Consider the following 13,836-nt stretch of genomic DNA (forward strand, 5'->3'; position numbering starts at 1 on the left):
AGTACTAGCGGTGTGAGCTACTGAGCAGTGCTGTTCAACCACACACACAAACTCGCATACAAGCACACCAACTGTAAAAAGATCAGAGAATTCACCTCACACTTTGTAATTAAGTGCATGGTCATGCGTTCCGACTATTTGAGAAAAGCACCTCACAATCAATGTTGAAGCGCTTCTGCAACCCAACGTCTCTCCTCAAATCAATGCGCTTGTTTGTACTGTGTGGGCACTAAGTCCACTAGTGAAGCTGTTCTCTAGCAAAGCAAGTTACTATCATTCATTCATTAATTCTGGCTTTATTTTGGTAGTTTTACCGACACATACAAATTAACCAAAAGCACGGCTTTAAAATCATTTGTGAGACCAAATAAAATCACATGGATCTGAAACAAAACATAAACAAGCTTCAAACAATTTCCGCCCACTTGGGAAGAGCACTGTAGCTACTATCATGTTGGTACTAATTGCAGTGAATGTGTTGGGATGCATTGGAAGAGCTAAACGTTCTTCCTCTTCAGGAGATATCCATCACTGTTGGTGGCCCATGCCTCAGAATGTTTTCCTGAACTTATTCGCATTTCACGATTCTCGCTTTTTGAGGAATAGTCATGGTTCTTACTTTCAATTACTTTTTTTTAATAAGGCACATGATTTTTGGTTAATGGTGCTGTATGTCATACCTGCATCAGTAGTTTCCGACATAGATGAGTAGACAGAGCATTGGAAGTCTCCTAGGGCGATCCCCACTTCAGTTCCCTTTGGTATTCCAGCCCACTGGTAAGACGTCCTCCCAGCCACTCCTCCCGGCTCACCTATGTCAGGAAGTAGCGAGACAGGAAAGCCGGAGTCTCTCAAGCTGAAGTAGCAATAGAAACAAATAAATGTGGGTACCAAAGATAGGCCATGGAGACAGTCCCGTGGCTTGAGCTTGCAATCACACATTAAGTAGGCAGAAAAAGTACCCATAACAACCTAGCATTTGGCAAGTGGAACATGTTAATCGGCCTTAGAAATGCTTGGTTCATGCGCACAAACACATTCAACCTGCCCCATGTATTATCAGTCAATGTTTGAGAAAGAAATTGGACTTCTGCTGATACTTGTGAGGGACAAGGGAGCCTTCAAAACATTACCTAAAACAGGTTAGCCTGAGACATTTTTGTAAAGGAACCCAGTTTACAATGATTATAATAGTGTTCTGAACAAGTGCCAATAATCACATCTGACACAGCAGCATCAGCATCTCAGCTAGCTGCAACCTCCTAACTGATCACTGCCATTAGAAGGCCCCGCAAAACAATGATGTCCTACTAGAAGGAACATTCCATAATCTCTACATTTCAAAGTCTCTTTCACATTACAGATATAAACTAAAATATTGAAACACCACAATGCACAGATCTTCAATATGATATGATATGATATGATATGGTATTTGTAACGTGCCTATACACAAGTGTTTCAAGGCGCGACGAGGCAGGGAGGGAGGGAAACAAGGGGAAGACAGACAAACGATCCTACTAGGCCAGGTGTCATTCAGATCGCGCAAGTGCGGAGGTAAGGGGAAAAGGATGAAGTGCAGGGGGAGGAGGTGGGGGGGAAAGTGCAGTACAAGGTAAGTAGCGTAAAAAATAATAAATAATAAATAATAAATAAAAAGGGCCAGCTGGTGGCAAGTGCGAGGTAAGTGCAGAGCAAGTGCTGGGAAGGGGGATGTAGGGATACAGTGACAGTCCCACAGTGCAGGGGGAGCCAGGGAGGCAGTGCAAGTGGAGAGTGGCTGGGCCCTGGACCGAGGTTGCTGAGAGTGGCCCAGATGCAGGTTTAGTGCTGAATTCAGTGGCGAGTTAAGCAGGTTTAGCAGGGGAGAGGGAGAGAGAAGGCAGAAGCGAAGAGGAAGGTTTTGAGGTGCTTCCGGAACCGGAGATGGTTCTCCTCAAGTTTCAGGGAGGCAGGAAGGCTGTTCCAGAGGGAGGCCCCTGCTGCGGAGAGAGATCTACCCCCAGCTCGTTGCTTCGAGAAGCGGCTGACCATGAGGGAGTTGGAGACGGATGAGCGAAGGGCTCGTGAAGGAAGATATTTAGGAAGAGAGAGTTGAAGGTATTTAGGTCCCAGGCCCCAGAAGGCCTTGTGGACAATGCAGAGGGTTTTGAACTTAATCCTCGCAGCCACTGGGAGCCAGTGAAGAGATTTCAGTCCTGGAGAGATACGGTCCCTGGGCTTGAGGCCAAGGACAAGTCTCGCAGTTCTGTTCTGGATAAGTTGCAGAGGGCGGAGAGTGGAGGCAGGCAGATTAAGATAGAGGCTGTTACAGTAGTCCAGCCTTGAGAGAACCAGGGCTCGGGAGACAGTGAGCTTCTGGGGGAAGGAGAGGAAGGGAAGAATACCTCTGAGGAGGTGCAGCTGGTAGTGTGACTTCTTAGAGACGTCAGATATATGAGGAGAGAAGGAGAGTGTGGAGTCGAAGATGACCCCAAGGTTTTTAGCCTTACAGGTAGGGGCAGGAAGGGGGCCAAGGGAGGCCGGCCAGAGAGCTGCAGGGAAGGAGGGAGTGGGTGTGCCGATGAGTAGAATCTCAGTCTTACTGGCGTTGAGGCAGAGGTCATTGGCGGCACACCATTCCTGGATAGCAGACAGACAGTCGGAGATGAGGGAAGGAGAGGAGGAGGCCGAGGGTAGCCTGAAAATGAGCTGGGTATCGTCTGCATAGCACTGGAAGTAGGGGCAGAGAGCGGCGATGCGGTGGGCAAGGAGTGCCAGATACTGGTTGAAAAGCCAGGGAGAGAGGTTGGAACCCTGGGGGACACCACAGGTGGAGAAAAAGATGTCAGAGAGGAAGGAGCCCATTTGGACCTGGGAGGGTCGACCGGAAAGGAAAGAAGTCAGCCATGCCAGAGCCTGACCAGTGATACCCAGGTTATCACGGAGACAGTTGAGCAGGAGGGCATGGTTGACAGTGTCAAAGGCAGAGGAGAGATCGAGCAGAATGAGAACACAGGGAGTGTTGGAATCGAGGTTCAGGAGCAGGTCCTCACGGATGTTCAGGAGAGCAGTTTCCGTGCTTCTGGCCGCTCTGAAGCCGGATTGATGGTCATGAAGATTACCAACAGATTCAGCATGGAGGTTAAGCTGGGAGATGGCTAGTTTCTCCAGGAGCTTACCCAGGAAGGGAGTAATGGAGATTGGGCGATAATTGGCCGGGCAGGAGGGGTCGGAAGAGGGTTTCTTGAGGAGGGGGTGCACAAGGGAGTGCTTGAGGGGGGATGGGAAGACTCCAGAGGCGAATGAGTGGTTGCAAAAGTCAGCCAGGGCAGGAGCCAGGGAGTCGATGTGGTCCTTGATGGTTTTGGAGGAACAGGGGTGAACCTGTTTAGACGAGGCTTTCATAGATCGGACTTGTCTGGAAACCTCATCAGCAGAAAAAGGTGGAAAAGCAGAGAAGGAGGGCGGAGGGGCGGCTGCAAGAGAGCAAGAGGAAGAGCCGGGAAGAGAGGGAGGGGGGAGAGAGGAGGAGAGCGAGGACAAAATGTCCTGAGTTTTTGAGATGAAGTGCGAGGCCAGTGCAGAGCAGAGGGCCTGGGAGGGGACAGGAGAGGTAGAGAATGCAGCAGGGTTGGCCAGCTCCTTGCAGATTTTAAAGAGTTCGGCCGAGTTGTTAGATGCCTCAGAGATGCGGACTTGGATAAGGGCTCTCTTCTTGGTGAGAACGGAGAGCCGGTATTGCCTTTGGAGCAGGCGACAGGCCAGTTTGTCAGAGGATGAACATGAAGCACGCCATTTCCTCTCTGCCACCCTGCACTTGCGTTTTAGGGTGACGAGATCCGAGTCATACCAGGAGTTACATTTGGCTTTGGGCTTCAGGCGGATTCTCATGACGGGGGCAAGGATATCGAGAGTATCAGATATAGAGGAATAGAGCATGGAGAGGGCTGTGTCAGGGTGGGAGTCAGCCGAGGGGGGAGGAGGGGGCGAGAAGGTAGCAGCGAAAGCCTCAACTGACACGCGCTTCATGGGTCGGATGACCGAGAAGGTGGGTGGCAGTGAAGAGGGTGGCTTTGCCTGTGGGGTAGCCAATAGGAAAATAAAACATCCAGCAGGCCAGAAAACAAATGTCAATGTAACTACCAACGTGCATGTCCTTCCGAATTGAGTAAAGTAATCATTACAACCAGTGCTACAGCACTTAGAAGCGAGAGAGTCTGGTATGAAGCAGTTTATGAAAACATTTTTCTTTTTTATAATAATGTATACATTGTACAGTTATGCACCTATCACAACGTAATCTTCTCATTGCGCCACCTACATCCCCAGTGACAGCTTGAAGGCCATCATCATTGCCTATTTCACCACCTCTGGCCCATACTATATTGGTCATTGTCCTGAAAACAATCCTGCATACCTTTGTTCCACATCTAAACACATCTCCCATTGACTCATCACTTCTACCAATGCTCCATTGCAGCCTCTAAGGCAAACATTTTACACCTAACGTACAAACCACGAACAACAAACATCGCCTTCCTTAAAATCACAGAGGTTAACATGATACCTTTCTCAGATGGACGTGGTTAGCTGCCATCATGTGCACTATCCTGGGTGCGAAGCTCTGCTTGAAACACACACAAGACCCTTTAATACGATGGATCCATAATACAGAGAGCTCCATCTGTGGTGGAGTTGTGCAGCAGAGTTGTGGGAGTTACAGACAGTGGAGTGTGTACTGGATAATCTAGCAGAGTTTCCAAACAGATTTGTGCTACAGAGGAAGGTTGCTTGAGAGTGCCTGGTGGAACGGAGGGCATATCATTCAGAACGGCACAAGCTTGGATTGCGGTCCCATTTTGGAAGTCTCAGCACCAGAGAGAAGCGGCAATGAGCTGCTCTGCCGGGCATCTGTGCCCGTGTTGGTTTAATAGGGTGGTGGGCTTTACCTCATTGTGCTGTGGGTAGCATGCCACTTCTGTGAGAGTTGTGGAGATGCCTGAGGCTCTGAACAATGAAGACAGCCTTGGAATCAGGGGATGGCGAAGTGGTGCGCTCCCCACCACAGTGCCGCGAGTGGCTGGTCTGCTGGACCCAGAATTACTGTGGCTGACCAGTGTTTGTTTATTTGATCTTGCATGGCCTGCTGAATCAAAGCATATCTTCAAATCACAATGATTAACAGAATGCATCATATTCTTCTGTTCTGGCAAATTGACTTTCAGATTTTCACATGAATCCCCATATTGCTGTTGCTGACACTACTTGCATGATTGACTGCAGGACGTTACGCTGACAGGCATAGGGATTCTCTTGTCATAGATTAGTGTCCAGACCTTTTCTGTCAGCCCTCCGCTGCTGCTATTCCTAATGCCTTCATGCGGCGTAGGCTACACTTTATCTGCAACTCCTAGACAGAATTTTCTCTGTGTGCTGAACTGTGTGTATCCAGGGGGCTGTGATTGGCGAACTAAGTGCTTAGAATAATTGGATATCTGGCCCAGGGGCACAAAGAAACCTACATTTCTGGGGTTGGGGGGCTAACTGGTGATGGGAGGGGCCACTTCAGAAACCTGGTGGGGCAAACTTGGAGGTCCCGCCCCCTCTGTTCTACCCCAATGGTTGTCTGGCATGGGGCCCAAGTATCAAATGATACATTTTAAAGTGTAATATGCCAGTGAGAATGACAAAGTGATTGGATTTAAAGATAAAATACACATTTATTTGCTTTGATAATTTTTATATCTAAAGCCCAGGTATCCGATCAGGCATCACCCTTGAAGCAAAATGGACCACCAGGGGATCAGTGTGCCACAAATCCAACTTCCACATGAGATACACACCATACATTACTGTTCATTATACCATTATATGCCAGTATAAACATTTTCACTAAGGCTGTGCCCATATATTTGCATCCTGGCTACAACAAAATATGGCAATATTCCCATATATGAAAATACTCATGTTTGCTTTGCGCATGCTGCCAGTAATGATACTATAAGAAAAGATGTGCATCCAAGTAAAAAATGTCAAGCCGCAGGAAGAAATGGTTAGACTGGCTATACGAAAATGCAAGTCTACCCACGCAATAACACGTCATGCCTATTCTGTTATTGATGCCCAGTAAAGTCACGCCACAGTAATGCATGACTAGACTCTCTGCACCAAAATGCCATTCTACTCACATAGCACATATCATGTTTACTTTTATTATGGATGTCCACTAAAATCTTATGTTTAGCAAAATCACCCTTTCCTCACCCATCCGTCACCCACCAACCACCATGCCCCCCACCTACCACCCTCTACCTGCTAAAATCGGCTCCTCGGTCCAACATTACACATAAGCGCACGCACCCACATACAAACTCACTCATTTAAACATCCAATTCACCATACACTCGCTCATTCACATGCACATCCAGCCCCCATACACTCACTCATTCACGCATAGATTACAACCACACTCCTTGCACACATGCATACATACTCTTAACACTGGCAGTTTCAGAAAAGGCTTCCTCGCCTTTCTTCCTAACAAAAAGCAAGTGTGCACATCAGCCCCCCTCCCCTCGGATGTGAAAAAAGGTAACATTGTAGTTATATGTTGGCTCGCATCCGTGTGAGAGAGCTCATGCGTGCATTTGATTTTTCTGATGCAGAGAAGCGATGGAAGCCGTTCCTGAAACTAGCAGCTTTAATGTTTTGCTGTGTTGGAGCAAATCTATTTTTCTGCACAAACACAGTATCACTTTAAAGCCGCCCGTTTCAGGAAAGGCTTCTCTGCCCCCTCTGGCAAAAAGCTATATGCAGAGCCCGATTAGCTCAATGGCATTGTGCGCCTGGACTGACCCACTGACCGCAATTAATGGCAATATTTATTTTTTATTTATTTATTTCCATTTATAAAGCGTGCAACTGCCCTAGGGCATCGTGGCGCTGTTACATCATATTCACTTGGGTGCAGGCAAAAAGCAGTGTACAGTTCCCGTTCAGGGTCATAACGTATTAGGTGATAAGAGAGTCATACATATTAGGCGATAGACAGTTCCTTGGTTACAGTGGAACAAACAGTTATTTGAATAATATGGTTTTCAGAGACTTTCTAAAGGCTAGGAGGGATGTTTCCTTCCTGAGTTTGGGGGGTAGTAGGTTCCAGGATTTTGGTGCCAATACTTCAAAGCTAGTACCGCAGGCTTTGGCTCTGTTAAAGACAGGGACCGCAAGTTGGTCAGAGTAGAGTTCTCGCTTGGGTCTGAGTGATTGTGAAGGGTGTATCCGATCAGCTAGGTATTGGGGCGCTGATTGGGAAAGACATCTGTGTGTGATTGTGAGTGCCTTGAACAATATGTGTTCTTTGATAGGGAGCCAGTGGGCATCTTGTCTGGCCTAGGAGATATGCTCTCTCCTGGGGATACTGACAGCAGCTCGGAGAGCATTATTTTGTGTAATTTGTAGCCTGTTAATGTTCTTGGCAGAAGTACCTAGCAGAAGGACATTGCAATAGTCCAGTTTGGCTCCTATGGTGGCTCTGGCAATGTTGAGACAGTTCTTGGCAGAGAGGTAGGGTTTTACTGCGTTGATGATTTTAGTAGTGTGAGCTGCTGATGAGATGTAGCTGACTTGTCTATTCATGGAGAGCGTGGAGTCAAGAAAGACTCAGAGTGTTTTCACTGCAGTTGAGACTGCGATGATCGTGTTTTCAATGCTGAAATTGCTGTATTTGGTGTCCAGTTTTTTTTAGGGTTTCCTTGGGGCCTACAATTAGGAGTTCTGTTTTATCCCCGTTAAGGCATCTGCCGTTTGCTGCCATCCAGGCCTGGATGATTGCATATGTCTGCTGTAGTGTTCTGAGGTCTTTCTCGTAGTCACCAGATAGAGGGAGAAGGATTTGTGTGTTGTAGGCATAATTGGTGAATGTTATGCCGAGAGATTCCAGGTCATTAAATAATGGTAGGGTGAAGAGGTTATAGAGGGTTGGCGAGGTGCATGAGCCTTGAGGCACTCCACAACTGATGGGCGAGGGAGTGGCCGATGCCTGGTCTGAGAAGACCCTCATGGCACGGCCCTCTAAGAAGGAGATTGTCCATGTAGTGGCTTCGTGAGAGAAGTGGGTGGCGTTAATGAGGTGATGTCCTAGTGTTTTGTGGTCGACCACGTCGAACGCTGCTGATAGGTCAAGGAGCAGGAGAAGCGCAGCTTTACCTTTGTCCATGTTTTCTAGGAGCTGATTTTTTAAGTCTAGCAAGGCTGATTCTGTGCCGTGCCGTGGGCGAAACCCCGATTGTCTCTTGCCCAGGATGTTGTGCAATTCCAAGTAGGCTTGTATCTGTAGGCAAGCTGCTTTATCAAGAATTTTGAGGAGGAATGGCACGGTGGTGATCGGTCTGTAATTGTTGGGGGAGTCTGGATCAAGTGTGGGCTTTTTTAGCAGTGGTCGAACCCAGGCTTCCTTAAGGGAAGAGGGTACAGTGCCCGAGGTGAGTGACGCATTAATAAAGGCTGTAAAGAAAGGTGCTAGGGATACAGCAGAGTCCTTGATGATGTTAGCAGGGCAAATATCGCCTTTGCATAGCGAAGGTTTGAGGTGCTTAACGATTTCTATGACTTCAGGGATGGTTACTTCTCTGAAAGTAAAGGGTGTGGGGGGATTTTGGTGTGCGGCGGGGGAGGTTTGAGGCTTGGTGTCATTCTGAGTAGGTGGTGAGGCTTTGGGTAGGCTGTTGAGGTTGGTTTTAATTTTCTCTTGGAGTAGGTTGATTTTACCTAGCATAGCGTGTTGGATGTTGTTACACCATTTTTCATCCTTTACGGTCTGATGTGTAGACGTAGGGGGGACAGTAAATTCATTGAATATGGCAAATAACCCCTTGGATTGGGATTTAACATTGTTAATTCTGGAATTGTAGGCAGTGGCTTTGGCTGTGGCTATGGCATTTTTGTACTGTTTGGCGATTGATAGCTATGACTCTCTAGTGAGGGTGGAGGGGCTGGATTGCCAGTTTTTCAGGGCTTGTCTTTTTTGAGCGTTTAAGTGAAGTAGGTCTTGATTGTACCAAGAGTTTGAGTGCTTGGTATTTTTGGCTCTTTTATTTTCTATTGGGGTGATGCTGTCAAATACCTCTTTGATGACTGAGTTGTAGAGATTAACCAATTCTGTGGGATTATTGGGTAGAGGTTGTGCAATGGCTGATGCTTCAAGAAGGGGGAGGATTCTTTCTATGGTGAGCATTTTTTTGGATCTAGCTAGAGTGGCAGGCATAGGGTTAAGATGTATAGGTATTTTGGCTGGTATGAGGAAGTGTAGAAGGTGGTGGTCGGTCCAGGGGCGAGGAGTGTTGGAGCTGATGTCCGCACCAACGTTGTGATCGGCTAGCCAGTCTAGTATGCGACCTTTGATGTGGGTTGGGCTGTCAACTTTTTGGATGAAACCCAGGTCAAGAAGAGATTTGGCGAAGGCTTTGCCTTTTTTATCTTTGGGATCCTGGAAGCCAAGGTTGAAATCTCCTAGAAGGATGGCTCTGGAGCTGGTTTTGGGGTTGCTACCAATGAGGTGTAGGAGAGTGGCTTGTAAGTCCAGCAGAGGGCCAGGGGGATGGTAGACTAGGTGTAATGTGATGGTGTCGTTAGGGGAGAAGGAGATTTTTACTGAGAGTGCATCAAAGTGGTCTGAGGTGGCGGATTTGATTTGTCTAGCTTTGAGTGATTCTTTAACAATAAGGGCCACCCCTCGTCCTTTGTTGGTGGGTCTATCCTGACGGAGGATGGTGTATCCTAGTAGTAGGGATTGGCAGATGGTGGGTCCAGAGGCTTCATGCAACCAGGTTTCAGTGATGGCTAGGGCATCAAGGTCTAGGTTAGTGATGAGGTTGTGAATTTCTGTGGCGTGGGCTTGCATAGATCTGGCATTGATGAGAGCGAATTGAGTTTGTGGGGTTGGATTGTGGAGAGATTTGGGTTTGGTTGTGATAGTGACAGGTATGGTGGTAGGTGTAGGAGTGCTGGGTGTGGATGAGGTGGTGTGAGGGGACCCTGGCGGGGTTGTGTGCAGGCGTTTTTCCATTGCGGTGGAGATCTTGTTGGAGCGGGATCCAAGTCTTTGGTTCCTTAGGTGTACGGCAGGAGGGGTGGAGTGGCCCAGAGCTGTTTGTATGGAGAGTGGCACGGCTCTGCTAGGGGGCTGGGCCAAGGAGATCTTAGTGGGGGCATGGTAAGGCTAGCCAATAATGAGTGCGGGGAAGAATGCCGTTGGAGGAATGCTTTGTTAGCATGGTGGGATGAGTGTACCAGTGGACAGGTTTGAGGCCATGTTGGGGTGGTGCATTGGTGTGGGCGAGTGTAGGCGGGCAATCGGCCTAGTGTGGTGCGTATTGTGGGTGGGCCGGAGTACGGGTGTGCAGGCATTCAATAGTACACAGAGCGCAGGCAATCAATGGTGCACAGGGCGCAAGTAATCAATAGTACACAGGGCGCAGGCAATCAATAGTACATAGGGCGCAGGCAATCAATCGTGCACAAGGCGCAAGCAATCAATAGTACACAGGGCGTAGGCCATCAATAGTACATAGGGCGCAGGCCATCAATGGTGCACAAGGCGCAAGCAATCAATAGTACACGGGGCGTAGGCAATCAATAGTACATAGGGCGCAGGCCATCAATGGTGCACAGGGCGCAAGCAATCAATGGTACACAGGGCGCAGGCAATCAATAGTACATAGGGCGCAGGCCATCAATAGTACACAGGGCGCAGGCAATCAATAGTAAGTGAGTCATGGCCTGTCGTGTGAGCATGGGGTGGTACTATGGTATGGCGGCTGTAGGCCGATATAACAGGAATGGGTAGAGTATTCAATCAGGGAGCATCTGCGTTGATTGTTCGAAGGGATTGACTCAAATATGCAGTAGTTCATGGCAGTGTTGTGTATTGTTTTACTTTCTTGTCCAGCGGGCTGCTCGGCTGGAGCGTGGGTGGAGATGATCCTTGCAGGTTGGGGAGGCAAAAAGGTGGTGTGGTGCGAACGGCAACGGCCCCTAGGCCACGCACGGACAGGCACAGACAGGCCTGTGCCTTTGCCGGGTGCCTTCGCAGGAAGGGCCGGCTCACGCCTCCCGGCGTTCCTCTGTGCTGGCTGCTGGAGCGGCGGGCCAATCAGTGGCAAGGCCTGGCTGCTGCTAAGCAACCGGTATAAACAAAGAATGCGTCTGCCATTTTGGAGGCTCCTCGTGTTACGACGGGGAAGTCAGCGGTGCGGAGGGGCACAGTGGAGCACATCCAGGGGGTATGGCAATGCGGCAGAGGTGGATGGCCCACAGGGGAGGTGGGGTGGGTATGAGGGGTGCTGGCGGTGCACGGCTCAATACCTGGGCGAGGTGCTGCTTTGTTCGTGCTGCGGGTCACGGTGTTTGTTTCCTGCTCGTCTGCCGTTGCAGGCTGGGCTCCTGCCCACCTGAATAGATGAGTGGAGTGGGGGCACAGACAGGCCTGTGCCTTTGTCGGGTGCCTTCGCAGAATATGAATCACCAATCACACAATACCTTACTGGGAATTTAATAATGACTAGAGACAAGTTTTCAAAAGATGGAAGGCAAGTCAGGTTGCACCACTTCACCGTGTCCAAGTCCATGCAGGCTCTCCCTACATCTAATAGTAGAACAGAAGGTGTTGCATCACAGGTCCCTGGACTTTCAACACTGCCCGCAATTCAGAAGTGCAAAACTGCCTTAGAACAGAAGATAGGAGAGATGGGGATTGGTGTTATATTATGCATCATTGACTAACAAGATCTAAACAAGGTATCAGAGACCACTTCTGTTTCAGAATCGAACATTACAAACCTTCAAAAATACGATCAAAGTACTCAGGCTTGAACCAAGGACTTGGAAGGATGGGCACGCTGATGTATTATTAGGGTGATGGGCACCCAAAAGTTAATAACGGTGCCGTTGCTTCAGTGGTTCCCCATTGAATCCTATCGGTCCTAGGTCAAAAGACCTTTTTCTTTTTTCCAAAAGGAAAAAAGAACGATTTAGAAAGACTGCTCCATGACCGCGCAGAGCGGTCTTTCTAAATCAAACTGTCAAGCCCCTGGCGCACAAAAGTGCGTGCAGGGGCTGACAGGCTCTGTGTCCCAGCAGACCCGTCGAGGGAGTGACAGGTAGGTTTGAAACTGTGTGTGTGTGTGTGTATCTGTTTGTATGCATATGTGTGGGGAGAATGAGTGTTTAGATGTGGGACGGGGTGGTGGGTGGAGAAAGGTGGGATTTGGGGATGTTAAACCCCCCTAAACCCCCTGCGATTAATGAGAGAATGAACAATAGAGGGTGGCGGGAGGAGGGGTTCTATGTAATAATACTGCATTTTCAAGCCTACAGAGGCCACACGAAGGCCCGTACAAAGGCCCCTGTTTGCCCCTGGAGCCTAGTCAGTCCTCGCAAGCAGATATCCTGAGGAGAGGGCAGGAGCCCCTCCTCAAGCACAGCAGCATCCAGGAAGCAGAAGAGGCACACCACGTTCTCAGCCATCTACACCTACGGCACCGTGCCACTGCAAAGCCGGCCACACGAAGGCCCGTACAAAGGCCCCTGTTTGCCCCTGGAGCCTAGTCAGTCCTCGCAAGCAGATATCATGAGGAGAGGGCAGGAGCCCCTCCTCAAGCACAGCAGCATCCAGGAGGCAGCAGAGGCACACCACGTGCTCAGCCATCTACACTTACGGCACCGTGCCACTGCAAAAGCCGCTGCAAAAGCTCCTGAAGAGCCGCACTCCGTGGGTAAGGCATAATCCCAACTGCCTCCACCAGCTAATCTGCAATTTCTGGCACCATCGGGCAGGCTTACTCGTTCCCGCACTGCCTGACTCTCCCCTGCCTGACCTAACAATGCCGGGCGCAACGCGGCACCAGACCGAGGCTGAGGCCTCGTTGCTAGGTTACTAGCAGCTGTTTTCTTCGCCCTACATCCGCCGGAAGGCGGAAGCGGCGGCCACACAAAGGCCCATACAAAGGCCCCTGTTTGCCCCTGGAGCCTAGTCAGTCCTCGCAAGCAGATATCCTGAGGAGAGGGCAGGAGCCCCTCCTCAAGCACAGCAGCATCCAGGAGGCAGCAGAGGCACACCACGTGCTCAGCCATCTACACCTACGGCACCGTGCCACTGCAAAAGCCGCTGTAAAAGCTCCTGAAGAGCCGCACTCCGTGGGTAAGGCATAATCCCAACTGCTTCCACCAGCTAATCTGCAATTTCTGGCACCATCGGGCAGGCTTACTCGTTCCCGTACTGCCTGTCCCTCCCCTGCCTGACCTAACAATGCCAGGCGCAACGCGGCGCCAGACCGAGGCTGAGGCCTCGTTGCTAGGTTACTAGCAGCTGTTTTCTTCGCCCTACATCCGCCGGCAGGCGGAAGCGCCGGCCACACAAAGGCCCATACAAAGGCCCCTGTTTGCACCCTGTTCGCGCCATGGAGCGTGAGGGGGTGTCCAATTGTGAACGTTGGGTTATGTAGCATGGGCACGTACCAACTACATCGGACATTTGCGAAGCTCGGTGAGCAACCGCCCGTAACTGTCCCTTACGGCGACTCTGCGCCTCAAAAGCATTGTACTGTTTACTCCCTAATACCTGTATGCTAAATCACACCGCTGTATCACCTGCCCCTATGGCTGTACCATTGTAAGCTCACCTGTTATTTGATATTAACTTGTGTGTCCTGCCTTGAACCTCCGTTAATTCCTGTTGATTATTTGTGCAAGTTGATATGTACCGCCTAGATACATTATCTAATATTACAATTTTAGATCCTAGATGGTGCCCTGCTTTGTGCTTTTTAGCCTAACTGTGATACTGCAATCTAGATG

The 13,836-nt window shown here is 49.4% G+C and overlaps 1 protein-coding gene across 2 annotated transcripts in view; it reads right to left on the reverse strand.

The window, feature by feature from the left end:
- The window catches only part of SHPK (sedoheptulokinase), a 353,593-nt gene that overhangs the window by 97,027 nt on the left and 242,730 nt on the right, over positions 1–13,836 (reverse strand). For both annotated transcript variants that reach the window (XM_069615195.1, XM_069615196.1), the window contains exon 5: positions 681–856. In XM_069615195.1, the coding sequence (XP_069471296.1) occupies positions 681–856 (176 nt within the window). The remainder of the gene's footprint in view (positions 1–680; positions 857–13,836) is intronic.

The sequence above is a fragment of the Ambystoma mexicanum genome, chromosome 9 (assembly GCF_040938575.1).
Source record: "Ambystoma mexicanum isolate Mex_15411 chromosome 9, UKY_AmexF1_1, whole genome shotgun sequence".
Lineage (NCBI taxonomy): Eukaryota > Metazoa > Chordata > Amphibia > Caudata > Ambystomatidae > Ambystoma > Ambystoma mexicanum.